At 45.8% G+C, this 26,934-nt stretch overlaps 1 protein-coding gene across 1 annotated transcript in view; it reads right to left on the bottom strand.

The window, feature by feature from the left end:
• The window catches only part of LOC136849330 (long-chain fatty acid transport protein 4-like), a 431,083-nt gene that overhangs the window by 258,351 nt on the left and 145,798 nt on the right, over positions 1 to 26,934 (bottom strand). Inside the window, exon 6 of the mRNA XM_067122690.1 lies at positions 7,718 to 7,795. Within this exon, the coding sequence (XP_066978791.1) occupies positions 7,718 to 7,795 (78 nt within the window). The remainder of the gene's footprint in view (positions 1 to 7,717; positions 7,796 to 26,934) is intronic.

Below are 26,934 nucleotides of genomic sequence, written 5' to 3'. Positions count from 1 at the left end.
AGACTGGGACAGCTTGAACCACTGTCTGGGGATGAGGCCTCCTTCTCCTGAAGCGTTTCCCAGACTTACCCTGGGAACCACCAGCTTCGGGAGTTTTCCGTTTGAAGGCGGAAATACCCCACCTCGCACGTAGGCTCTGATTAGCCCTAGTAGCTTCGCCAGGACCTTAGAAACTTCATCCTCTGGGAAGAGGTTAGTCCCCAGATGGAGCTCTTCATGAGCTTATTAGGCTCATGACGAATGGTGGCATCCTTGAAAATGAATTTGCGGCACTCCAACTTAGCCACCATGAAGTCATACAGGTCTGACTGAAAACCTGCCAACAGGGATTTAGCCAGAACCTGGAAGAGCTGTTCGTCTGCGCATGAGACGGCCACCGCCTCTGACAGACACAAGGAATTCAAAGACCGGCTCAGTCTCGTCCTTGCCTCGAACTCCGTCTTCAGGAGAGCCTCTGGGAGTTTGGGAAGCTGCTCACTGAATTGTGAGGACGCACAGAAGGCATCTAATTTACCCACCGTGAACGTAGATGGGGCGTCCCTCCAGAACTCCTCACCCCCGGGAACACCAGGGATGTGGCGTCCGTCTCCCTGAGCTGAGGCAAGGGTTTGCCTTCGAAGCAGGCCTGAGCAGTCGCCAAAGCAACTTTATTCAGGCAGGGAGTGGGCAACTTGTCTCCCAAGGAGAACATGGTATAGTTCCCCTTGAACGGAGTGAGCTTTGTATTCTCTGCTTGCCACTCCGTGAGAGTGCGAAGCAGAGCCGATTGTGCCTGGTCCCTAGGGAAGATCACCGTCTCCTTTGGGACCTTATCTGAACGTACCCAGGCTTCCTCCGTCAGCCTAACGATGCCTGGATAGGGGGGCAAGAGGTCAGGAGGGAAGAACTCCAACTCCTCCAGACGTCTCATGCCCAAACCCTCGATTGTTAGGGTATCTTCATGGCGAATGGCACGTAGAGCAAAACGCCACGGGTTTCCAACGTCAAAAGGAGGGAGGGAAGCAGTATCAGGGATCTGATAACTGGGTCCGGCACCGCCGGAGCGAGCCATATCAGCGATCAGATTCTCCTGACTTTGCAGTCTGTCCGCAAGCTTTGAAAGCTTGGAATCGACCTCCGACGAGAATCTAGCTAGGAGCATCCCAGCGAACGCCTCAGGGTCAAAGGGAGGCTGGCGAGGAGGGCTGGGTCTAGCCGCCCTCTTACTCGCTCCTTTGCCCGAGGTTCCAGCTTTACTCCCGGAGGCCAGAGGTGCGGAAACCTTTGCCTTCGACGGGGGAAAGGGGGATGCCTTCCGGGAAGACGAGGACTTAAAGCCCTTCGCCTTCCACGAAGCCTTCAACTTGGGGACAGTAGATGGAGCACTGTCCCTCAAGATGGAAGACTTGGAAAAGCCCTGAAAGGAAGAGGTTGATGAAGAAGGGGAATCAAATAGGGCGCCCGCCCCCACTGCCTCACTTACCTCACCACCTACCTGGTCCTGCTCGGTATTCATAGGCTCTAAATCCAGGTCCAGAGCGGCGACGTCTTCTGAAACCTCCGCGTAGAGGGTCTCATCTATGAGTGGCTGGGTCACGACCCGGATCTGCTCAATGATGGGGGCGGCCACTTCAGTTGGTACGGCCGCGGCGATCCGGGCTCCGGGGCAGAGAAGGTCTCTCCACTTCTCGTCGAGGACATATGGCTTCCCCGACGGAACGTTTCTCCCGAACCCAGCCACCCAAGCGCGGAGGGACTCAAGAGCCTCTTTCTTAGAGGACTCGTCAGCCTGAAAAAGGGGGTGAGTCAAAGGGAGGCTAAGAAATACCTAAATAAAATAAATTACAAAATATCACGAAACATTGCAATATGGAAGGCAGAATTAACATGCGGGTGGAAAGCAAATAGCTTACCGACTCGTCCTGGGTGCACCCGCAAAGAGCAAAGCACACCTCGCAGCCCTCCGGGTGCCAAACAATCAGATCATCCAGTCGGACCGCACAACCAGCGTGGGTCCGACACACCACATGGCCATAGGGTTGCTGAAGAGTGGCGGAACACCTGGGCTCCTCACAGCGAACAGTCTGTAAGTGAAAACAGTAAATGAGCTTACCTTCCTAAGAAACTTAAGCTAAGCAGGCAAGGGTATTTCAGTAAACCACCGGAGTACTCCGGCGGAATGAAAAACCTCGTCAGAGACGGGCCTACTAAAAAGTAACTTAATTTAAGGTAAGCTGGGTACAAACCCCCCCGACTGCCGGAGTAAACCGGCGGAACGAGGGGGCCGAATCGACGGGACCTTCACCGCGAGGGATGCCGGGAACAAAACGGTGGAACCCAGGGGTGAAATCACCAGACTCTATGACCATCATGAAATAATAATAAACAATAAATAAATAAATTTCCACTTGACGGCGGGGTGAGCCGCCGGGAAATTCAAAATAATTAACATCTATTGGCGGGGCAAGCCGCCGGGGCATAAATAAACACACACTAGTCCACAGGCGGGATGAGCCGCCGGGGAAACATAACATAAATAAGATGGCAACGTAATTGGTTAACAAGACAATATAAATCTACGTTCCCCGGAGTCCAGAACCACCCACACCGGAGATCTCAGGACCTTATCGTAGAGAACCAAAGAAGGGTGAGGCTGTTAAACACCACGATCCACCGGGGCAGATGTAAGTGCCAGTCAACCCAACTAAAGCATCTCGAACGCCGAGAGCGAACATAAAACAAGGTCGAGAAGAAAACCCTGAGAAGTTCGCGAACCTGCTCGATCTAGGAGAGCGGGTGAACGAAACATTGAGCCCAGCAACGAGTCACCTGGAACCAGCTCTGGGAGGGAACGAATCCCTCAACCAGAAAGATTCACAACTTGGAGTGAGAGTCGGACACCGACATCACCCGCAAGAGAAGATGACGAGAAGCTGGACCCAAAACAGGGTGGGGGGTGGACAGGGAAGGTAGTAGGCCAGAGCAGAGGCAAACAGGAGACTGGGAGAAACTCACCCGCTCAACTGCATGATACCTAAAATCATGGCTTACACCTAAGGGAAAGGGGAAAAAACAAACAAGACCTCTGTACTCTCACCTATAAACATAGACGTAGCCTATGATCAAAATTTAAAAAAAAAAAAAGGGGGAGAGAAGGAAAAGGGGAGAAAAAGGAACAACAGGAGAGAATTTCCAGTCGAAGACCAACCAGAGCCGAACGTATGGGAGGTATAACGCCGTGGAGGAGAAATGCCCACAGAAAAACTTCAACCCCTTCTCAGAAAGAAGGGGAGGAGAATGGGGACTCACCCACACCCAAACAACGGACAGAGGAAGGCACGACAACAGAAATCCCTCAACCTGCTGACCCCATCCTCTCGCTTTAACCTAACTCAAGGGAAGGGAGAACAGGAGGTCAAGGGGGCAATAAAAGCCTAACGTACACTAGGCTAGGACAAAATTAACCAAATAAATCACCAAATGTGTGTGAAATAAACAATATAAATTAAAATAAAAATATACTGTGTTTGGCGCATAGCCTAACCAAAGGAAGCGACAGGGTGAGCCTGACGTCCCCACGGACTAGACAACGCAGAGATAGCATGATGTCGAGCACCAGCCAATAAAAATAATGAATATAAATATAATTATTAAGCTAAAATGTCCAAGAGGAAACATCCTGGGGAGAAAACTAAGCGGGAACAAAACGGGAACCCGATGCGGGAACCCTAAGGAACGGATCAAAAACATTATCGTTAGAAAAGAAACCGAACAATCCCGCTTAGAAAACCACCAGGATGAGACCTATGGGGAAGCATAAGGCATGAGCGACCAGGAAAAACCCAAACAGAACAATCCGAGTGGGTAAACCTCGCGGACAACATGGCTGGCTGGGGACGCCAGAAAGCGTCATAACAAAGCCATGAATAATAATAATTACGGGCTAAGACAGCCAACAATACATAAGACAACCCCAAAATAAGATGGTACTTAACTTGGACATGGTAAAGCTGCTAGATGACATGATAAGGATGCAAAATAAGCTGAAAAACACAGGCTAACAAAACACCGTGAGCGTAAAAAATCAAGTGCTAGAAATGGAATGAGTTCAGATGGCGCTGGAGTCGCGCGTGGCGGCGGGGGGCGTGGGAGCTGGGATGCCCCTCACTCTTCTCGGGGATGTTGACATAGGGATGTCTATCGAGTGTGGCTCTGTGGTTGTGATTCCTTCACTCACCCTTGGTCATACCGACATCTTCATCGAAGGTGCTCGATCTGGGGGTAGTAACTCCAGCATTCCTGTAAGCTTTTTTCTCTGGTATATTTAGCAATATTTATACCTAGAAATTCGTGTAAGAATGGAATTTCACCGGGTGACATGGGGCCGAGCTCAGAAATACCAGCCTACATCAAATATACATTAAACTATTACCTTATTACTGTATTAATCTTTGAAATGATACTATTAATATAATTTCCAAGCAATCTTAAACATTTTATCATTACATTTATATGTACGTACTGTATGGCTTACAGCTGTAGGTGAAAATAATCCAGTCCCCCTACATATTCAGCCACACACACATTTTCTTTCATACAGTTATAAGCTGTCCCGTTTTCTTTTTGGGGGAAACATTGGTATTTACGTATATGTAATTCACAAAAAGAGAGACAAAGAATTTTTTTAAAATTTATGCACATTTTAAAAAATTTAATACTACTTATATATTAAGATTATTACATACGTAAATCATACGGGTACTCACCAGCGATGAATGTTGATTAAAGATTATGATGATGAATTAGCTGTGCAGTGCAATGAATGATGATGAAGATATGACTGCACAGCAAAGCAGAGGAGTTACAACCCATCTGAGGGTGCCTCTTCACCTTCAGGAGGCTTCTTCAGTTGATTTGGGAGACACTTCTTCAGTTGATTTGGGATTGGGAGGCACTTCTTCACACTTCAGCTGGTTGGGGAGGCACTTCTTCAGGCAATTCGAGAGGCGCTACTTTAGGCGATTGGGAGGCACTTCTTCAGGCATTCGAGAGGCACTACTTGGGTGATTTGGGAGGCTTTGGAGGGGCCTTCTTCGTCCGTTTGATGAACATGGTGATAGGCAGCTGCTGTCGCTGCTTTTTCATGGTGGTGAGGGTTTGATTATAGGGCTCCAATGCTGAATCAAAGATGTTTGAAAATTTTAAGGAGTGTTCCATAAAAGGATCCCATGTTGAAACATACTCCTGCATATTCTTAATCATTCTCTTCATGTGGGACAGATGTTCCAAAGTCAGGCCGCTCTCCTCGTCCTCCTGCTCATCCCCTGAACCTGGCATATCTTCTTCCTCACTGGCAGACTTCGTCAGCTCTTCCAAATCCTGGTCCGTCAGGGGGGTCACAGTGAACATCAATAGGGGTGCCGATTTCATCCTCGGTGATGTCCTCGAAGCCTTCCCCACCTAGAATCCTCGCCAACTGGACAGCCTTATTATGGCCGAATGTTGAATTTCTTCAGGAGAGAAGCCCCTGTAATCATGAACACACTCTGGCCACAACTTGTTCCAGCATGTGTTCAGGGTCTCCTTCATGTCATTCAGTGATTGGCTGATGATGCTCAGACATGTGGCAATCGTGAATTTACGCCAATATTCTCTTAGCGTAAATTCACTGTCACTGTCCATTGCAGTTACAAGGTGCTGGAGGGAGTTCCTGGTATAGAGTGCCTTGAAGGCACGGATCACGCCCTGGTCCATAGGCTGGAGGAGAGAGGTGGTGTTGGGAGGGAGGAACTCAAGCTGGACTCCCTTGTAAGAAAGATCATGAGGGTGGCCACCAGCATTATCCATAATCAGCAACACCTTGAACTCCAAGGCCAAGTCATTCAGGTATTGCCTAACTTGAGGGATGAAGCTCTGATGGAACCAGTACTCTATGAGGACTTTGGTGATCCAGGCCTTAGGGTTATGCATCCAGAACACAGGAAGCAATGCCTTGTTCTTATTCTTGAGGGCCCTAGGGTTTGCAGCCTTGTAAATGAGGCCTGGTTTAAGCATGAAACCAGCTGCAATCCCACACATGATGAGGGTAACCCTATCCTTCTGGGCCTTGAATCCGGAGGCTTTAGCTTCGTCCTTCATAAGGTATGTCCGGGAAGGAATCTTCTTCCAGAACAGGCCAGTCTCATCCATATTGAACACCTGTTCTGGATGGTAGCCCTTCTCCTCGATGATCTTCTTGAAGGCCTCCGGATATTTCGCGGCTGCTTCAATGTCTGCAGATGCTGATTCCCCATGCAAAGTAACAGACTTTAAGTGGAGCCTCTTTTGAAATCGGTGGAACTACCCCTTGCTGGCCTGGAAACCTTGAGGTGCTGATGATGGTCCTGCTTGGGGCTCTTCCCCTCTTCTTCTGCTTGTTCATCAAAGCCTAAAAATTCTAATCCGCCTTCTTCAATGCCTTCCTCTGCCTGTACTACGTCATTGCCTTCCTTAGCAGTTGATAACTGCTGGTACGGTTGTCGCGCTTTCTCATGATTGATGTTGGAGTCAAGGGCACGTTTTTCTTCCGGCAGTCCTTTATTCAGATTGCCAGAGCAGATTCCATTTTCACGATTGTTTTATCCTGCACTGTTGCAACTGTCTTTGCACTACCAAAGTAGCTCATACTCAGAGACTTGCGTATCTCCGCCTCTTCCTTCTTGATATATCTCACTGTGCTCTCATTAACACTGAAATGGTGGCCAACCGCAGCAAAACTTTTGCCCTCCTTTAACATGTCAAGAAGTTTCACCTTCTCCTCAAGTTTCATAACATTCTTCTTTCTTTTAGACTCTTTGCCAGAAGGCTTTGAAGGAGCAGGGCATTTTTTAGGAGGCATTTTAGGGCCGAATACCGCTGATGCACAAAGATAAAAAATCAAAACGGACAGATGCACGGTTTCACATGGTAAGATGCTGCGAACTATATGCACAATCTGAGGAGAATGCGTGGAGCGGTCTCCCAGAATTCCGTGTTCGCGAGTTGGTTGTGAATGTTCAGCCAATCAGCGCCAAGTGAACAGCCAATGAGCGCCAAGGAAAATGAATGGTGCTTCTGGATTGGCTGCTTTGCAGATGACAGCCAATAGTGTGTCGAGTATCACTGGTCCTGGGTACACAGCATCCAGCATCGCGATTTCTTTGTGTTTGCAGAGAGGTGGCTTGGGTGAAGCACTTTTAAGAAAAACAAATATGTTATTGAAATTTTGCTGTGTTTACGTTAATATATTACAGTACTGTAATATTTGAAAATTAGTAAATCGTTTTTTAACTTACAAAATGTACTTACAGTAGTTATTAATATATACGTACTTAGTACATACATGAAAATGCTACGGACTGCAGATGTAAACATACATACCCTGCAGTATTCCTGTTGTCTTACGTACTTTAGATATGCTCTACGTACTACCTGTAGTACTGTACTGTATATAGATTAACTGAAATACTGTATACTAAAGGTTAAACTCGTCAGCTGACATCAGTAACAAAATACCTATCAACCAACAAACTCATCATTAAATATGTAACATATATGCATAACACTATGAAAAACAAACTTTTACCTCACTTAATAATAATGCTGTGATAGGCTTACCACACTAAAGGAACAGATTTCCTAACCATTAAATTTTCTCTCCATTTTATCAGTAACATAAAACCAGAAAAATTAACAACATCAAGCAAAAGAGAGACTGTACCTTTAATGACAGGAGCTGTATTACCACAACCTGATATGAAGACTGTAAGGTTAAGTTCTTCTAGCACTTCTTTTATATCTGTCAAAAGAAAAGTAGTCATTAGACACTCGTTGGTTCTTTGCAAGGAGTTGATTGGCCTTACCAAAATAATGATCCTCCACACTGAAAACAAACTGTCAAGCAAAGAATGACATTGAATTTTGCTAAACAAGAAATGTATAAATATTCAGTAAATATATGCAATCATACTCATGAAAGGTACTGATCACATAAATCACAGGAATGGGTTGAATCTTAATATCACAAAAAATACTAAAGCAGCTAATTCGCCACTTATGAAAAGGCTACCTCTCAAAGCCACATTCAGCAGTCAATTTCTTCCAAAGTCAAATTTAGCACAAGATATTTAAATAATTATACATCAACAGGTCCATTGTATACATAAAGGTCTTACTAAACCAAACAATAAACAGAAAGCAGTTTACTGTAAGCAGACATTTCATACAATATTTTATTTCTCTTTAATTATAATTGTAGCCATAATGAATACTGCTGGAAGAATCATCATGTCATGGATTGGGAGGAAGCAAAAACCATTGACAATAATTATACAACAGGTCACACAACTGTAGTACAGGGTGTTCAGATAAATGTTTGAAACAACACAGATTGTAATAAAGCCTTCACTCAAGAAAACACAGAGACAAACTGGTTTGTAATTTCATAAGCTCAGATTAAACCAGTTTCTTAAGACTGATTCCGTCTCCCCGGTCTCTCCCTGCACAAGTTGTCATATACAAAGCTGTCACAAACACAATAACCACTGATACTGAGGGCCATTCAATATATTCAAGTCACTAGAATGCAATGACCAGAAATAAATAGATGAAGGATTGATTGAATGACTTGTGGCTATTAAAACTGGTGTCACATCTAGGTTATTGACACCTTAATAGTTAAATAGGAAATTAAAAAAGATAAATAAAAAGGTCTAAAAGAAGTTTCATATATCTAAAAATATATATACAGCCATATCTATAAATATATATACTATATACAGTGAACCCCCGTATTCGCGGGGGATGCTTAAAACCCCTCTAAAAACACTTAGAACTGCCCATTTTGATAGCTTTAACCAAGAAAAACCCTGTAAAAATGCTTATACCTGAGTATTTTAATAGTTTTATCACAAAAAGTGCATTTATTCATGAAAATTATATGAAAATACAGTAATTAGTGAATATTTCTCAGTGAAAAAAATATATTTATGAATGGGCGAATTTTCCATGAATGGTGGCTAGATATGTTCCACAGAGAAACCTGTGAATGTGTGAGTCCGCGAACCATGAGAACGCGAATACGGGGGGTTTACTGTACATACAAACACACATACTGTATATGCATGTGGTCTCAATTTTGTTGAGGCCCACCTCCCTAACAAAGATATATAGCTGCTATAAATTACAATCCTCCCTGAGAATTGTTGCAATGATAAAATGTCCATCTTTGTCACGCCCCCAAGACAGGAACCTATGTCTTAGATTCCCAAGACTGGGACACTTTGCTATAAATGTCTCACAGTCAAGGGTACAATACAGTCATCGTGCAATGGAGAATTTTCGCCTGACATCAAGAACCCATGAGTGAGTCCTGTATGTTCAATCCTTAGCCTGCACAACATCGTTTCTTGTCTCCTTGGCATATAGGGATATGACTAAGGAGACACTGATGATGTAATACTGCACATTTTTTTATTCGTTGCAATATTTTCCCAAAGGGACTGGCAAAGTTTTTTAATTTTCCGATCTACTAGTGGATGTACATTCCCATATGGTAATAGGCATCATCTGGATTCTGGGGAGGTGACTGCTGACTTAGCAAGTTGATCAGCTTGCTTGTTCCCAAGAACCCTAACATGGAAAGGCACCCAGCAAAAATTGACTTCTTTTCCCTAAAAGCAGCCATTCCAATACCTCTAAAATTAGTAGGTTTAAAAAGCTAAAATATTCTAAAGACTGAGGAACACTTCTTACATCACAATATATGGTAAAAACTATTTCCAAATTGAGTTAAAATTTCCTTTAAGGTCTTTAAAATTGCATGCAGTTCTGCTGTAAAAACAGATGCGACACAATAATCTCTTGCTTCTTTCTACATCAGGGAAGGCCACTCCAAAGCTGACACCAGCATCTGACTTTGAGCCACTTGTGAAAACTGCAATGGCATTGTCATGTTGAGAGGAATGATCTAAAAAAGGGATTTTGACAAAGGAAAAATCTATTTCTGAGGAAGGCCCCGTGTCACCCGGTAAAATTCCATTGTTGCACGAATTTCTAGGTATAAAATGCTAGATATACCAGAGAAAAAAGAGCTTTCAGGAAAGCTGGGGTTACTACTCCCAGATCGAGCGTCTTCTCCAAGGAAGACGTCGGTATAACGAAGGGTGAGTGAAAGGATCACTACCACGGAGTCTTACTCGAAAGATATCTCCCTGTTAAAACCCCAGAAGAGAGCGGTGAGCCGTTACAGCCCCCCACACACAAACGCCCGCCAGTTCGGCGACACCAGCGCCACCTACCTCATTCCAGGCTAGCACTACCCCAGGCTTGGCATGTGCCAGTAGGGGAGCAACAGGTGAGTCAGGGAGGGTCACCGGGTGACACGGGGCCTTCCTCAGAAATAGATTTTTCCTTTGTCAAAATCCCTTTTCTGAGTCCAGCCCCGTGTCAGCCGGTGAAATAGTGATAGAGAATCATGCCAAGGCTGCTAACTACGAGGAAACAAGGTAATCTGAAGAAAAAACACAAGTTACGAAAATGGTTTTAATCAGGGTATCTCTCACATGGGAAATTGAATACTAAACTGACAAGTACAGTAAAAAAGCTTAACATTACGAAATATGTGAGCAAGTCCACAGTGTGGCAGGGAAAAACCCCAAAAATACTTAAGACTACAAGGGTATAATGATAATTGAAAATTACTTAGACTAAAGAGTATACACAACCTTATAGCTACACAGGTAAGAACAATACAACATGGGAATAATATATATATATATAAATATATATATATATATATATATATATATATATATATATAAATATATATATATATATAATATATAATAATATATATATATATATATATATATATATATATATATATATATATATATATATATATATATATATATATATATATATATATATATATATATATATATATATATATATATATATATATATATATATATATATATATATATATATATATATATATATATATATATATATATATATATATATATATATATATATATATATATATATATATATATATATATATATATATATATATATATATATATATATATATATATATATATATATATATATATATATATATATATATATATATATATATATATATATATATATATATATATATATAATATATATATATATATATATATATATATATATATATATATATATATATATATATATATATATATATAAAATATATATATATATATATATATATATATATATATATATATATATATATATATATACATATAAAATATATATACTGGGGTACATGGAGCAAAATAAAAACTGCCCAGTACCCCACAAGAAAAACACAATCATAACATGTCAAATTACAGTTTCCACTCAACAGAGACAATATAATATCAATATGAGGAGCAAGGCAGTGAGGCATGATCAACCAGGAGGACAAGCAGAGAAGTAAATGAGGCAGGCGGGGGGGGGGAAGGGAGGATAAAGGAAGATGACTAATTAAGGTGGGGAGATGACACTTCCCACAGCTATTGTAGAAAATTTCAGGGCTTGAGTGTTTTTAAATAGTGGCGTTTAAACACTAGAGGTGATTTCCAACCCGTGTATTTAGAGAGTTCTGAGAAATCCATATTATGAAAGTAATTAATGGAAGTAGCAACTGCTCGAATATCATGAACCTTAGGAACTGAATCTGGGTTGGCTTGTTTAATAAAATACAAAATTTGTTGTCTTATTGCATTTAGTGAAAGAGTACCACCTTTCTCCCTGATAAAAAGAGGACCCGACTTACTCTGTGGAGTTCTTAAAAGGTAAGATTTAGTGTATAAACTGGACATAAAGACTGGTCTTGTGGAAGGGCACCACCTTCCAAGGAGACCACCTGTCTTGTGGGTCTTCATTTTTAGCTAAAAATCTAGGGTCAGGGGAAAGGAGGACCTCTCCGGACGGGAGGAAGTTCACAAAATCATCACCTCTAGTGAGAGCCGACAGCTCTGAGATTCTGGCACCTGAAGCCAAGCTAATCAGAAATAAAGTCTTCCTTAACAGATCCAAATAAGAGCATTGAAAGTTGTCAATCTCTGATGCTAACTTAAGAACATCATTGAGAAACCACGTAACAGATTGTGGGCGTGATACGGGTCTCAGACGAGCGCATGCTCTGGGGATAGATGAAAAATAGGAATCTGTAAGGTCAATTTTAAAACCATATAAGAATACCTTCTTCAGGGCTGACTTGGCTGTGGTAATAGTGGCCGGAGCAAGGCCTTTCTCAAACAATGATCTAAAGAAGGTAACTGCTAGATTAGTCGTCATGATTTTGGGCTTCAGATGTTTTCAGGAAGGAGGCCAATTTTTTGACTGCTGAGTCATACTGTCTAAGAGTAGAATCTCTTTTGTCTGATTCTAGAAACAGAGTGTTAACAGGGTCAATGTTTGCTCCCTTTTGGGCTGCGAACTTTATAAAGTCCATAAAACTAGGGCATTCTGAATTCTTGAGGAAGCTGACACAGTCTTGGTTTGTACTGTCTGGGTCAGTTTGGGCTTGGGAATCCGAAGACTCCGCAATCCCAGTTCCTGAAGAAGAGGGAACCAATTGCTCTTCGGCCAGTAGGGGCTACCAGGGCTGGTTGACCTTTGAATGTCCTGAGTTTGTGTAATACTTTCAGCAGCAAGTTTATTGGGGAAACAGATAAATCTTCTCCCAATTGTTCCAATCTACTGTCATCGCGTCCGTGGCATACGCCTGGGGTCCAGGTTCGGAGCCACATAACAGGGAAGCTTGAAGTTGCTCTCCGTCGCGAACAGATCCACTTGGAGACCCGGAACCTGGCGACAAATCCATTTGAAGGATTCCCGTCCAGGGACCACTCCGTCTCCAACGGAGTAGCCCTGGACAGGGAATCTGCCACCACGTTCCGCACCCCGCTAGGTGGGTGGCTGACAGATGCCAGCTGTGCTTGTTCGCCAGGGAGAAAATAGCAACCATTACCTGGTTCACTCGACCTGATTTGGAGCCGCCCCTGTTGATGCAATGAACTACCACTGCGCTGTCCAATACCAGCCTGATATGAATCCGGTTGGGGGCGGATTTTCTTTAGAGTTAGAAAACCGCCATAGCTTCCAGGGTGTTTATATGGAACTGCTGAAACATAGTGGACCACGTTCCTTGTACTTTTTGTTTTGGCGAATATCCTCCCCAGCCGCTTAGAGAAGCGTCCGTGTGAACAACTAGTGCCGGAGGGGGAAACTGAAGCGGAACTGTCTTGGACAGGCCACTGACTGTGGACCAAGGCCGCAGTCTCGCCTTTAAGATTCGAGGAATAGAGGAGACCTTGTCTCTGAGCTTGACATTGGCTCGACTCCGCCACACTCTGTTTATGTCTTTTAATTTTGCTTTTAAGAGCAGGTCCGTCACTGAGGCAAATTGAAGAGACCCAAGGATTCTTTCTTGGGTCCGGCGGGATGCTGATTTGTTTTTCAGAAATTTCCTGGTGAGAGATGCTATCTCCTTCCTCTTGGGAGGCGGGAGGGATAACGTGTGAGAGGACAGATCCCACTGGAGACCCAGCCACTGAAACCGGGACTCCGGAGTCAGGCGGGACTTCTCTCTGTTCAGCTGAAAACCTAACGACTCCAGGAAGTTGATGACCATGGACGTAGCCTTCCGACATTCTAGAACTGTTGGTGCCCAAATTATCCAATCGTCCAAATGCGCTGCTAGGGATATCCCTCGGGACTGGAGTTGTTGAACTACCGTGTCCGCCCAGCTTGGTAAATATCCTGGGCGCAATGTTTAGACCGAAGGGCATGACCCTGAAGGAGTAGGCTTGATTCCCGAGTCTGAAACCCAGGAACTGAGAGAAGTTCCGGCGCAACCGGGACGTGATAATAAGCGTCTGAAAGATCGATAGAGGTGGTGACGGCTCCACGCAGCGGAAGTAGAGTCCATACCTGAGCTACCGTAAGCATGCGAAATTTGTCGCATTTTATGTAGAGATTTAGACGCGACAGATCCAGGATCACTCTTTGCTGATCGGAGTCTTTTTGGGAACAGTGAATAACCTGCCTTGAAACTTTAGGTGCCTTACTTTCTTTATTGCTTGTTTGTTGAGCAATTCTGCCACGTAATCCTGCAGGATTGATGAGGGTGGCTGGTAAAACCTGATCAGAGGAGGAGGGTCTTTGATCCAGCTCCATCCTAGACCCTTGGACACAATGCTGTGTGCCCAAGGGCTGAAGGTCCATTGGTCCCTGAACCAATACAGGCGACCACCTACCTGTTTGTTCTCAGGGGAGGGAGCGGGTTTGTTCCCTCTACCACGTCCAGGCTTACCTCTTGGGGTGGTGTTAGACTTTCCTCTGTGAGGGCCCTGCCTCTTCCCCCCCTTGCGCCCTATTAAGGCCGTGAAAGAATCCACAGCCCTCATAGGTTGGATTGTATGCTGGTGAAGCAACCACGAGGGAGGGGCAATGGGAATGGGCTGGTTGAACCAGCACATATTGTTGGGGATGGGCCTTTGAGGTGGAGGGCTGTGCCACTGCCGAGACCGGGACGGCTTGGACTACCGCCTGATGATGGGGTCTCTTATGCCTCCTGAATCGTTTGCCTCCTCTCGTCTGGGGCCGCCAGATTCTGGGGTCTTACGCTTGTAGGCAGAAATGCCCCAGCGAGAGCGCAGACTCTGGTTGGCCCTTGTAGCCTCCCTAAGAACATTCGTAACCTCTTCTTCCGGGAAGAGGTTAGGTCCCCAGATCGAGCTCTTCACGAGCTTGTTAGGCTCGTGACGGATGGTGGCATCAGCAAAAAAATAAATTTCCTGCATTCAAGTCTGGCCATGATAAAGTCAAACAGGTCGGACTGAAAGCCAGCCAGCAGGGATTTAGCCAAGACCTGAAAGAATGGCTCGTCTGCACAGGAGACGGCAGTGGCTTCAGTGAGGCAGACGGAGTTCAAGGACCGGGCTAGCTTAGTCCGGGCATCAAACTCCGCCTTCAGCAAGGCTTCCGGCAGCTTGGGGAGCTGCTCGCTAAATTGAGTTGAAGCGCAAAGGCGTCCAGCTTTCCCAACAGTGAAGGTGGACGGGGCGTCAGTCCAAAACTCATCACCCCTGGGAATACCAGGGATGTGGAGTCTGTTTCCCTTAACTGTGGTAAAGGATTGCCCTCAAAGCACGCTCGGGCCGTAGCTAGAGCGACTTTGTTTAAAACAGGAGTGGGCAGGTTGTCACCCAGGGCGAACATAGTAAAATTGCCCTTGAAAGGCGTCAAGTTTTCGTGTTATCTGCCTGCCACTCCGTCAGAGTGCACAGGAGAGCCGACTGAGCCTGGTCTCTAGGGACGATCACTGTCTCCCTAGGAACCTTGTCTGAACGTACCCAGGCTTCCTCCGTCAGCCTAACGAAGCCTGGGTAAGGGGGCAAGAGATCGGGGGGAAAGAACTCCAGCTCTTCCAACCGTCTCGTGCCAAGACCTTCCACCGTTAAGCTTGCCATCATGTTGAATAGCCCGGAGGGCGAAACGCCAAGGGTTCCCGACGTCAAAGGGAGGGAGATCCGCCGTATCTGGGATGGCATACTGGGGTTCGGCTCCGCCTGGGCGAGCTATCCCCGCCAGTATGTTGTCATGACTGGTCAACTTCTCCGATATTTGAGTAAACTTGGACTCGACCTCCTCCGAGAACCGTTCAAAAAGCTGGTTAGCAAAGCCTCTCGCGTCAAAGGCAGGCTGGCGAGGAGGGCTTGGTTTTGATGCCCTCTTACTGGCGCCTTTGCGGAGGAACCAGACTTGCTCCCGGAGGCTACAGGTGCTGAGACCTTAGCCTTCGACGGGGAAAGGCAAGGCTTTCCTGGAAGACGAGGACTTAAAGCCCTTCGCCTTCCATGAAGTCTTCAACTTCAACTTGGGGATAGCTGATGGAGCTCTATCACCCAAGGAGGAAGACTTCACAAAACCTGCAAAGGAAGACACTGATGAAGCTGGGGAGTCAAAGAGGGGGCCCGCCCCCACAACCTCACTTACCTCACTACTTACCACCTGGTCCTGTTCAGTATTCATGGGTTCCAGGTCCAAGTCTAACGCGGCGGCGTCCTCCGAAACCTCAGCGTAAAGGATGTCCACTTGGGGTGGCTGGGTCGCATCCCGGATCTGCTGGATGATGGGGTGGCAAGGTCTTCTGGCACTGCGGCCGCCACCCGTGCGCCCGGGTAGAGCAGGTCCCTCAACTTAGCGTCGAGGACATAGGGCTTCCCGACGGAACGTTCCTCCCAAACCCAGCCACCCAGGCCCGGAGAGATTCCAAGGAAGACTTCTTGGAGGACTCGTCCGCCTGTAAGAAAACCGACAATTAGCTAAGAACGAAAGAACAGTTCGAGAACCACATAAACACTATTTCGATATGAGGAGCGTAATATGGAAGAAAACTATCACTTACCGACTCATCCTGGACAGTTGCGCACAAAGCGAAGCAAACCTCACAACCATCCGGGGTGCCAGACTACCAGGTCGTCCAACCGGACCGCACAACCAGCGTGGGTCCGGCACACTACGTGTCCATAAGGTTGTTGTAATGAGCGCGGTGCACCCGGCTCCTCACAGCGAACAGTCTGTAAGTGTAAAAGTACATGAACCTACCACTCTAAGCAATCTAAAGCTGGCAAGGCCGGGAATTTCAACTACAACCGGAATGCTCCGGTGGAGAAGAAACCCCTTATTAAAAACTAGGCCAACAAGCTCCAAATTACACAGAGTGGAAGGTAAATTACTTCCAGAACCCGGAATACTCCGGGGAATGAAAGGTATGAGACAACAGGAACTCACCATAAGGGCTGCCAGTAAAAACAACGGCGGAACCCCGGGCGTAGAACCGGACTCAATATATATATTATATAATAAAGAGACGGAGGAGAAGCCCACTCTTAGTTAGATCAAATACACTTATATATATATATATATAATTAATTAATAGAATAAACAAGTGATGGTAAAAATGAGCAAACCACTCCGGAGACCGGAGGGATCCGCCTTTATATATTCCTCCTCTCTCGGACTTCCCCGCCAGTGAAACAAGGTGGGTGAGATGCTCGTCATGATAGGCCAAGTACATAACATAAGCCGGAGCAAGTGTAAACAACCCAACCAAGAAACCCGACGGGGAGGAAAGAAAGTGTGGGAGAGAGTGTTCGAACCCGTTCGAGTCGGAGCGAGTAAACGAACCACCAACACAAACACAGCGATGCTTGGGACTGTTTGGGAGGGAGCGAATCCCTCTACCAGGGGGAGTCCCTCAACTCGGAGAAAACGCCATCTAGCGTCACCCGCACGAGTAGAGCAAAGCTGGGGAGGGGGGGGGGGAGGTGGTGGGGTAGGGAAGAGTGGTAGGCTACGAGAGTGAAAACAGGAGACAAGGGAAAATGATCACCCGCTCAACTGCACACACACACCGCTCCAAGCATAATGAAAACTTAGGAGGGTGGCCTACTACTGGGAGGGATGCGACCGAGAACCTCAATGCCCAACTCCTGACTAGGCGAAGCCTAATAAAAATACCTAACCAAGTATAGCTAGGTTAACGGAAGGAGTGCGGGAAGGGAGGAGGAAGGCAAACAGGGAGAGAAATTTTGTGCCGAGAACCAACCGGGACCGAGAATGGGGGGCAAAAGGGCGACTAGCCTAGAGGAGACACATCCAAAGAACTCTATTCCCCCAAAGGAAGGAAGAGAACTAAAGGGGCTCACTCTGCCCACCAAAAAAACGACCACGGAGGAAACAGCAACCAAAACTCCCTCAACCTGATGGATCCTCCACGCCTAGGGCAAGAGGAAGGAAGCAAAACAAGCCTAATGTAATAGGCAAAGGGAAGACCACAAAATAAACCATCACACACAAAAACATAGAATGAATAAAAATGTGCTCAATAGGTGCGTAGCCTACCTCGGGAAGCGGTTAGATCTGAGGCTGCCAGCACCTCGAGGAGGTAAACAATGAATAAAAACAAAACAGAGCACCATCGCCAAGAAAAATAAAATATATAGCCTTAATGTAGACTAAGTAATTAAACAAGGAACCCAGCCTGGGGGGGAACCTGGATGGGGCATCACCCTAATAAGGACCGTAAGGCCTATCAAATATTAAGACTCAAAAAGGGGGGGCCACCGCAGGAAACCCGCCAGGAGGAGAACCAGGGGGCAAATAATAACATATAACGACAAGGAGACAACCCCAACAGAAAAGAACTGATGGGGTCGCCTCACTGTCGACATGGCTGGCGGGGACGCCGTGGCGTCATAACAAAGATCTCATATTTGTGAAAACCGAGACAATTACAGCCAAAATATAGAACAAAACCCACAAGTAAGATGGTACTTAACTTTGAGATGGTAAAGCTGCTCGATGACATGATTAAGATGGAAGAATAATCCAATAAAAAGGCACAAGCACAAAAAAGAAGTGGTAGCAGACACGTGCTAGAAAATGGAATGAGGTAGGTGGCGCTGGTGTCGCCGAACTGGCGGGCGTTTGTGTGTGGGGGCTGTAACGGCTCACCGCTCTCTTCTGGGGGTTTTAACAGGGAGATATCTTTCGAGTAAGACTCCGTGGTAGTGATCCTTCACTCACCCTTCGTTATACCGACGTCTTCCTTGGAGAAGACGCTCGATCTGGGGGTAGTAACCCCAGCTTTCCTGAAAGCTCTTTTTTCTCTGGTATATCTAGCATTTTATACCTAGAAATTCGTGCAACAATGGAATTTCACCGGCTGACACGGGGCTGGACTCAGAAATAATAATAATAATACTGCAAGACTAAATAATATGTAATAAGATGAAATAATACCTAATTTTATCTCTCTTTCCCCCTTCCTATTTCAGTTCTCTCTCTCTCTCTCTCTTACTGAGATGAGAAATTATGGTATGTTTGTTTGTTTTATATGATAAATAAATGATTTACATAATAATAAGTGCTAATTTTCAATATTTATAATAATAATAATAATAATAATAATAATAATAATAATAATATACTGTAATTACAACATTTATGCATTTCTACAGTAAGTAAATGAAAAAATTTTTTAAACACACAAATTTCACCCCCGTCTTTTTTCCTTAGTCTTGGAGCTCATGGGGGAGGGTGAACCCGTCAAATATGTCAAATAACCTGACAGCAAGGGTTGGGTGGTCAGTGTTACCGGATATACTGAAAAATCTCCCCCCCCCTTTTGCAGACTTTTTCGTCAAGAAATATTCTCTAATTAGTGTACTTTGATGTTATTTTCATGACTAAATACATTTTTTATGATAAAATAATGATTTACTAATTTTTGAATAATAACAATAATAATAATAATAATAATAATAATAATAATAATAATACTGTAAAGTTAAATAATATGTAATAAGATGAAATAATACTTAAAGTTTCTCTCTCTCTTTCTCCCTTCCTATTTCAGTTCTCTCTCTCTCTTACTGAGATGAGAGAATTTTTATGGTATGTTTATTTGTTTTGTATGATAAATAAAAGATTTACTTAATAACATTTCTAATTTTCAAATAACAATAATAATAATAATAATAATAATAATAATAATAATAATAATATACATAAAACATTTATGCACTTCTATAGTAAGTAAGTATACCTTAGCTTTACCAGACCACTGAGCTGATTAACAGTTCTCCTAGGGCTGGCCTGAAGGATTAGACTTATTTAACATGGCTAAGAACCAACTGGTTACTTAGCAACGGGACCTACAGCTTATTGTGGAATCCGAACCATATTATAGTGAGAAATGAATTTCTATCACCATAAATAAATTCCTCTAACTCTTCATTAGCCGGCCGGAGAGTCGAACTCGGGCCAGTAAATGAAAAAATTTAAACAAACAAATTTCACCCCCAGTTTTTTCCTGAGTCTTCAAGTTCACAGGGGAGGGTGAACCTGTCAAATAGTCAAATCACTTGAGATGTTGCGACAACACAATTATATCAATTTCTCTTTTTTTGTTTCCTTCCTTTCTCTCTCTCTCACCAAAGGGAAGAATGTAAGAAATAGATAGATAGATAAAAAGATACATTATTTTGTTGAAATGGATTAACCCTCAAGAGATTAAAGAGATTCTCTCTCTCTCTCTCTCTCAGGAAAAGATAACATATAAATTTTGTAAAGTGAAATGGATTAACATTCCTCAACAGATTAAAGAGATAGACTCTCTCTCTCTCTCAGGAAAAAATAACATAAATATTGTAAAGAGAAATGGATTAACATTCCTCAAGTGATTAAAGAGATAGACTCTCTCTCTCAGGAAAAAATAACATAAATTTTGTAAAGAGAAATAGATTAACATTCCTCAAGAGATTAAAGAGATAAAGTCTCTTTCTCTCTCTTAAAAACTTTAAGCTGCAAGTTGTAGCTGAAGCTGAGAAAACAACGTTAAAGCTGCTAATGACTATCCTGTAAATTATCATGCATCGGCAACATGGATGAAACTCGATCATAATTAAAATGGGAGAGAAACTACTGGGCATGAAAGAACACATAACTGTTATTTTTACGCCAATATAATAAACGATAAATATGTAAAGCTCATATTATGATGAAATCAAGTGAATAACAAATGGAATCTTGAATTTTTTTACACAAAACAAACACCCCCCAAAACAGCCATTGTCAATCATCATCTAATAACGAAAATAAAAGATAAATTATTTTCACAACCAAGACGTATTTTAGTTATATTTCGATTTAAAAACACTTCGTATAACAAAAAATAACCTTCCCCTTATAAATAAAGTATCTAGACTCTAGAGATTCATTTATGCTAACTAGAAATGAGAAAAGCGCTCTGAACTGAGTTAAATGCGGCAAAATAAACACCGCATTAACATTTCCAAACCAAAACATTGATTGCTATGATTGCAATTTATAATACAAAAGCAATATAAGAATATATACAATATTATTGGATACAGTGAATTTAGGCATACCATTTTAAAAGATCCATGGAAAAGATGCATATTTGTTATGTTGATGTTTGTATATGATATGCGAATATAGAGTACGGTATAATGTAGGCTTCGCTACCGTGTATGTATACAATATACCATAGTGTAGGCTAAGCTAATTCTTGTTTTTTATTCAATTTCTCTTTGTACTGAATTATCATAAGTCAATTTGCATGAACCTCCAGAATTGGCTGATATTAATAATTACTATACCGTGTATGTAAAGAGTATATTTTATAGTGTAGGCCAGGCTACCATATATGTACTGTATACAGTACATGGTACTGAATACCCTAGTGTAGGCTAGGCTATGTTCGAGATATGTTTTGGTATTTCTTATGTTTTTTCCAACAAACGATGGTTTTTTTTGGAACCTAACCCCATTGTAAGTAGGATAATAGCTGTATAAGCATTTTTAATTTGTTTGTGTGTGCTTGAACTATCAAAATAGGCAGTTCTAAGTGTTTTTAGAAGGGTTCTAAGTATTCGCTGGTTTTAGCTATTCACTGGGGGTGTGGTACGCATCCCCTGCGAATACGGGGGGTTTACTGTACCCCCCCTGCGATCTGGGCACTTCCGGCACATCCATTCAACGTTACTATCATGCGATTTTCATGTGCTCAGACCATGATCAAATAGTTCTGTTGTATCTGACTGAGCAAATTCCAATGTCAGCACAAATGCACCTGCCGTGAGAGCCACTGACAGGTCATCACATATCTCACTGTTGTCCAACGAGAACCCAGACTTAATAGGAGCTCGGACCACCTACTCCTGGATGTCCTCGTCCAGATACGATAACTGTCAAATCAAAAGTTCAGTAAGGGCCAATTCCAAAATCATAGCAAACTGTCTGCACTAGATACGAAAATTATATATCTCGTAACACAGTTGTTATTCCAATAACAGTTCGTTTATAAGAATGCAACACTTGAAATCTTGCATTCTTGGTGATCCAACTACGCTGAATGGCCTGCGACTGCGCAAGCCCATGGCTTCCTTCGCGTCCTGAATTCCTGGCGATCCAACTATGCTGAATGGCTTGCAACTGCACAGGCAAAGGTTGAATGCGGCACTCACAAATCCTTTGCGCCAAAACCGATGTCTCCCAGCAACGATGGCGATTTGTAGATGTCCTGCCCGACATCTCTCCAAAACCCTGGATCGTCTCATGAAAGTGCAGGCATAGAAACCTGCAGGCGTATTGTAGACGACCCCCATATCTAACTTGTATAAGCTGAGGCTCACAGAAGACATTCCGTACAGCTCTGCTGCGAGGAAATGGTGTATAACATAAGTCAGTCATATCGACAGTCAACTCAAAAAGGTAACTAGTCCATTCAGTATGCCATAATATTACTGAACTATTAAAACTACTAAGGCAAAGGTCATATGATAAAAATGTGAAACAATTCCAAGTTGCTAGCTGGAATTTCCACAATCAACCCGCTATCAAGTACACTAACTCTAAGATATATTCATACAAATTCTACCCAGTAAAAATTACCCGAGAAACCTACCAATATACTGAATTCATTAAAGGCAATCCTAAACATCTGAGAGGTAACATATCTCGTAAAGTCATCCAAGTTTTACCCTGGTTAGCAAATACTGTCGAAACCTGCTCAATTCCCAGCAAAATAACAATTGACATACTGGCAATTGCTCCTATGACCATAACAACTACAATTACCAATGGCACAGTCATCTTAATTCTAAAAGAGAACTGAAAAATCCAAATAGCTCAATTTGGAAGCCATATTAAAGTCTTCCTAATCCTATCCTAAACCTTAACTGATTTATTAAGAGGTGCAAAATAATGAGCAGGTGGACATGTACTGCTAGTTTATTAGGAAAGCAGGCTGCTTATAAAGCGGCGTGCGGACGTCATACAAAGGAATACAATAGGACACAGGTGACCCGAGGTCAATTGCTCTCAATGTGCATTCGGGCAGGCAAACACAAATTATACAAAAGATCAGATTACAAGAACTGACACAATAATACTCTGACACACAAAAAGTAAACAGGCATAAATAAATCAGTAACAGATATGTATTTACATAGATAAAAATGTGGCTATTTGGCTTGGCCTAGGCTTGTAGGAGCATCACCGTAGAAAATGGGTAGTTCACCACAGAAAACCCGTCGAGCGGGGTCTTTACAATACTCCCCCCCCAAGACGTGGGTAACGTCTGATTAAACTGGGCCGCTGGAGAGTGCCGCGACTCCGCGAAGTCAGCTGGGGGGTGTGGTGTGAGCGGGAGCGGCTGGCTGCAGCGCTGCCCCAGTGCTTCCGGGGGCGGCCATGCGACTTTCTTTTGGGTTGGGCTGGCTGCAAGGGCGACGGTCCCTGCGGAGGGCTCTGCATGGTGTCGTTGACGACTTCCTCCAACAGGGAGGGCTTGAGACAGTCAACAGACTCCCATCGTCCTTCCCGTGCACGGCCAGCTGGAATGCTTTGGTGTTCCGCTCCAGTACGCGGAAGGGCCCCTTGTAGGGCCTGGTTAGGGGCGGGCGGACGGCGTCGTTCCTGACGAAGACGTGGGTCGTGGAGGACAGGCCAGGAGGCGTGAACGGTGTTGTTCTATTGGTATATGTCCGCTGGCAAGGGGAGAACTTCCCGACTGTGTTACGGAGTCTCTGGACTGTCAGGTTGTAGCGGTCTCCCGTGACGAGTTCGCCCAGGACTATGAGGGGCTCCCCGTAGATTTTTTCTGCGGTGGACAGGTCGCCGTTGGCTCTAGGGGCGGTCCTCAGCCTGAGGAGGACCCAAGGCAACTGGTACTTCCAATCCTCGGCGGTGCAGTGGGCCATGAGGGACGCCTTCAGGGACCTGTGGAACCGCTCTACCAATCCGTTGGCCACGAGGTTGTAGGCAGTGGTGGTGTGGTGAGAGGTCCCCACCAGGCTTGCCAGGGCGGGCCACAGCTCAGACAGGAAGGCAGGACCCCTGTCGGTGGTTATGTGGTCCAGGACACCGAACCGGCTGCCCCAGCTGGAGAGGAGGGCCCCTACGCACGCACTGGCGGTGGCCTCATGCAATGGTGTCGCTTCAGGCCACCTGGTGGAGCACTCGACGACCATCAGGCATCGCCTTCTACATGGATGTGTCCAAACTGCCTCCCTGGCTGGGGAAACTCGCCCACCCGTTTTGGTGTGCCGCCCTACTTTGCTGGTCTGGCACCGGATGCAATGTCTCGCCCAGGCAGTCACGTCCTTCCGCATACTGTGCCAGATGAACTTCTCTGCCAACAGTTTGGCCGTCGACCTGCCGGAGGGGTGGGACAGCCCGTGGATGACGTCGAACACCAGACGGTGGCGGGAGGCGGGTACTAGGGGGCGAGGTTGGCTGGTGCTTACATCGCACAGCAGTGTTGGCCCCCTAGGGGCGAGGTTGGCTGGTGCTTACATCGCACAGCAGTGTTGGCCCCCCAGGGGCGAGGGGCACGCCCTTCCACTTGAGCAACATGATGGTGGTGTGGTAGGCTGGAGTCTGGGTTGGTGGTCTGCTCCCGGGTGAGGTCCTTGTAGTCGATCCTGAGCTGCTCCGTGTCGAGCTCGATCCTGGAGAGGGTGTCCGCTACAGGGTTCTTCCTTCCGGGGAGGTATTTGATTGTGCAGGTGAACTCCGCGATGGCTGCGAGATGCTGATGCTGCCTGGAAGACCATGCGTCCCCTTGCTTTGTGAAGGCATGGACCAGCGGCTGGTGGTCAGTTCAAATTGTGAAGGGTGTACCTTCAAGGAGGAACTTGAAGTGACGTACTGCCTGATATACTGCGCAGAGTTCCCTGTCGAAGGTGCTGTAGCGGGACTCCGTGGGGCTGAACTTCTTGCTGAAGAAGGTGATGGGCTGGGGGCTCCAGCGACGACCTGCTCCAAGACGGCCACACAGGTGATGTTGCTGACGTCCGTCGTCAGCTAAAGGGGGCGCTGGGGTCCTGGTGGGCCAAGGCGGTTGCCTCGGCGAGGGAGGCCTTCATCAGGAGAAGGCCTGCTGCTGGTCGGGTCCCCAAACTAAGGACTTGGGTGGCAGGATCTTCATCAGGGGGGAGATTCCGACCTTCGTGCAGTGGACGGACAGGGGATATCTCATGGCCCAGGAAGTCAGCTTTTTCGACGCTGAAGGTGCATTTATCGAACCTGACGACGAAGCCATTCTCCTGCAGGCGCTGCAGGACCTTTCGGAGGTGCTCTTTGGGGGATCTGGAAAAAATCAGAATATCATCTACGTAACAGACGCAGAAGTTCAGGTCCCCCAGGATACTGTCCATCAGTCTCTGGAAGGTTGCCCCCGCGTTCATCAGGCTGAAGGTGGAGACGGCGAAGACGTAGGACCCAAAGGGCGTGATGATGGCGGTTTTGGGGATGTCCTCTGGAGCAACTGGTACCTGGAAGTAGTTTAGAGAATATTTTGGCCCCATGAAAGGAGGCCGTGAGATCTTGCATGTTCGGGAGGGCACAGGGTCTCCAGGAGCAGTCGGTATCTGCACCATGTGGTGGGGGAGAAGCCCACGGGCTGGAGGGTGCATATGCCCATGCGCTCCATCTTGGCGAAAGCGTCTTTGGCCTCCAGATGAGGGGAAGCCTCTGGAGCTTTGCATGGGGCCCTTTGTCTTAATGTGGCCGGGGAGGGACTGGCTGGCGAGTTCGGGCTTGAAGACATCAGGGAACTCCTTCAGCAGTTGGGTGTACTGGTGTGGGGCGACCGGAACAGATCGGGATTGTCGCCAGGGAGGGAGGAGGGTATCCAATAGAAGTCTCGATTGTCAGACCAAAGTGGGCGAGGAAGTCTGCCCAGGAGTGAGTCCTCACGTCTGCGACTATGAAGTACCAAGTGTACCTCCGGCTGAGGATGGAGATCACCAGGAGCCTGGTGCCATAGGAGAGGATGGGGGACCTGTTGGCAGCCGTCAGGAAGGCAGCCGGGTCCGGCAGGCGTTTGCGGTCCTCTCTGGATGGCGGGAACACCGATCGAACAGCCCCAGTGTCGACCAGCAGACATAGAAGCCTACTGGTTTTGGGCTCCTGGGTTCCTCTGCTGCCATGGCGGCCTGTTCTGTTGGCTGCTGCCTCCCCTGGTTTTTGGATGGGCGAAAGAGCAGGGGGGTTGGCAGTTCCGGGCGTCCTTGCCATACCACTGGTGGTAGTAGCAAGGCCCCGGTGGATGTTTCTGGTGGTGGTAGGTTGGCCGTCTCCTGGTGACAGCGCTTATCTCCTCCGCGTTTTCCTCCGGCTGGAGGGAGCTGATGGGGTATGCGGGCGTGGATGCCCGCTTCGCTGCCCTTGTAGAGTCCATCAGCTGCTGTGCCATCCTGATCAGGTCCCTGAGCGGCATTGTATAAGGCTTGAGGATCTGGGTTTGGACCTCTGGGGGGAGCTGATGGAGGAGGATCTCCCTTGACAGGCTAATCTCCGACTGCCTGCCACTGCTGTCCGCCTCGGGAAGGGTGAGGAGGTCCTGGATTACGCCCCAAGTTTCCAGGAGGTTCTGGTCATGTCGAGGGTTGTTGACGAGGTCAAGGGCGCGGGCGGCCCTCTCGGAGATCGGCAGGGAGCAGCTTCTGGTAGGTGACGGGACATGTGGCAGACACCCAAGGGACGAGCTTCCTGTAGACCTCTTCTGGGAGGGCGCTGATCACGGCGTCTGCCTGCAGCACCTCGACGGTAGGTCCCACCAGCCTGAACTGCCCCTCGACCCTGTAGAGCCATGATGACGGGTTGTTGTGCGTGAAGGGCGGCAGCTTTATGGCGAGGGCGGACTTAGTTTGTTCCATCAGGATGGGCAGCGCGCGGGGAGTGGGTATTGGCGTGGGATAGCGCATGAGCCTTGGCGCGGGTGAGGGCGCGGGCGGGTTGTGTGCGAGATATCTGAGTCCGCAAAGTTCGTTGTTAACTGTATGTGGGAAGGAATGT

This window comes from Macrobrachium rosenbergii, chromosome 20 (genome assembly GCF_040412425.1).
Source record: "Macrobrachium rosenbergii isolate ZJJX-2024 chromosome 20, ASM4041242v1, whole genome shotgun sequence".
Taxonomy (NCBI): domain Eukaryota; kingdom Metazoa; phylum Arthropoda; class Malacostraca; order Decapoda; family Palaemonidae; genus Macrobrachium; species Macrobrachium rosenbergii.
This window is presented reverse-complemented; position numbering and strand designations above follow the sequence as displayed.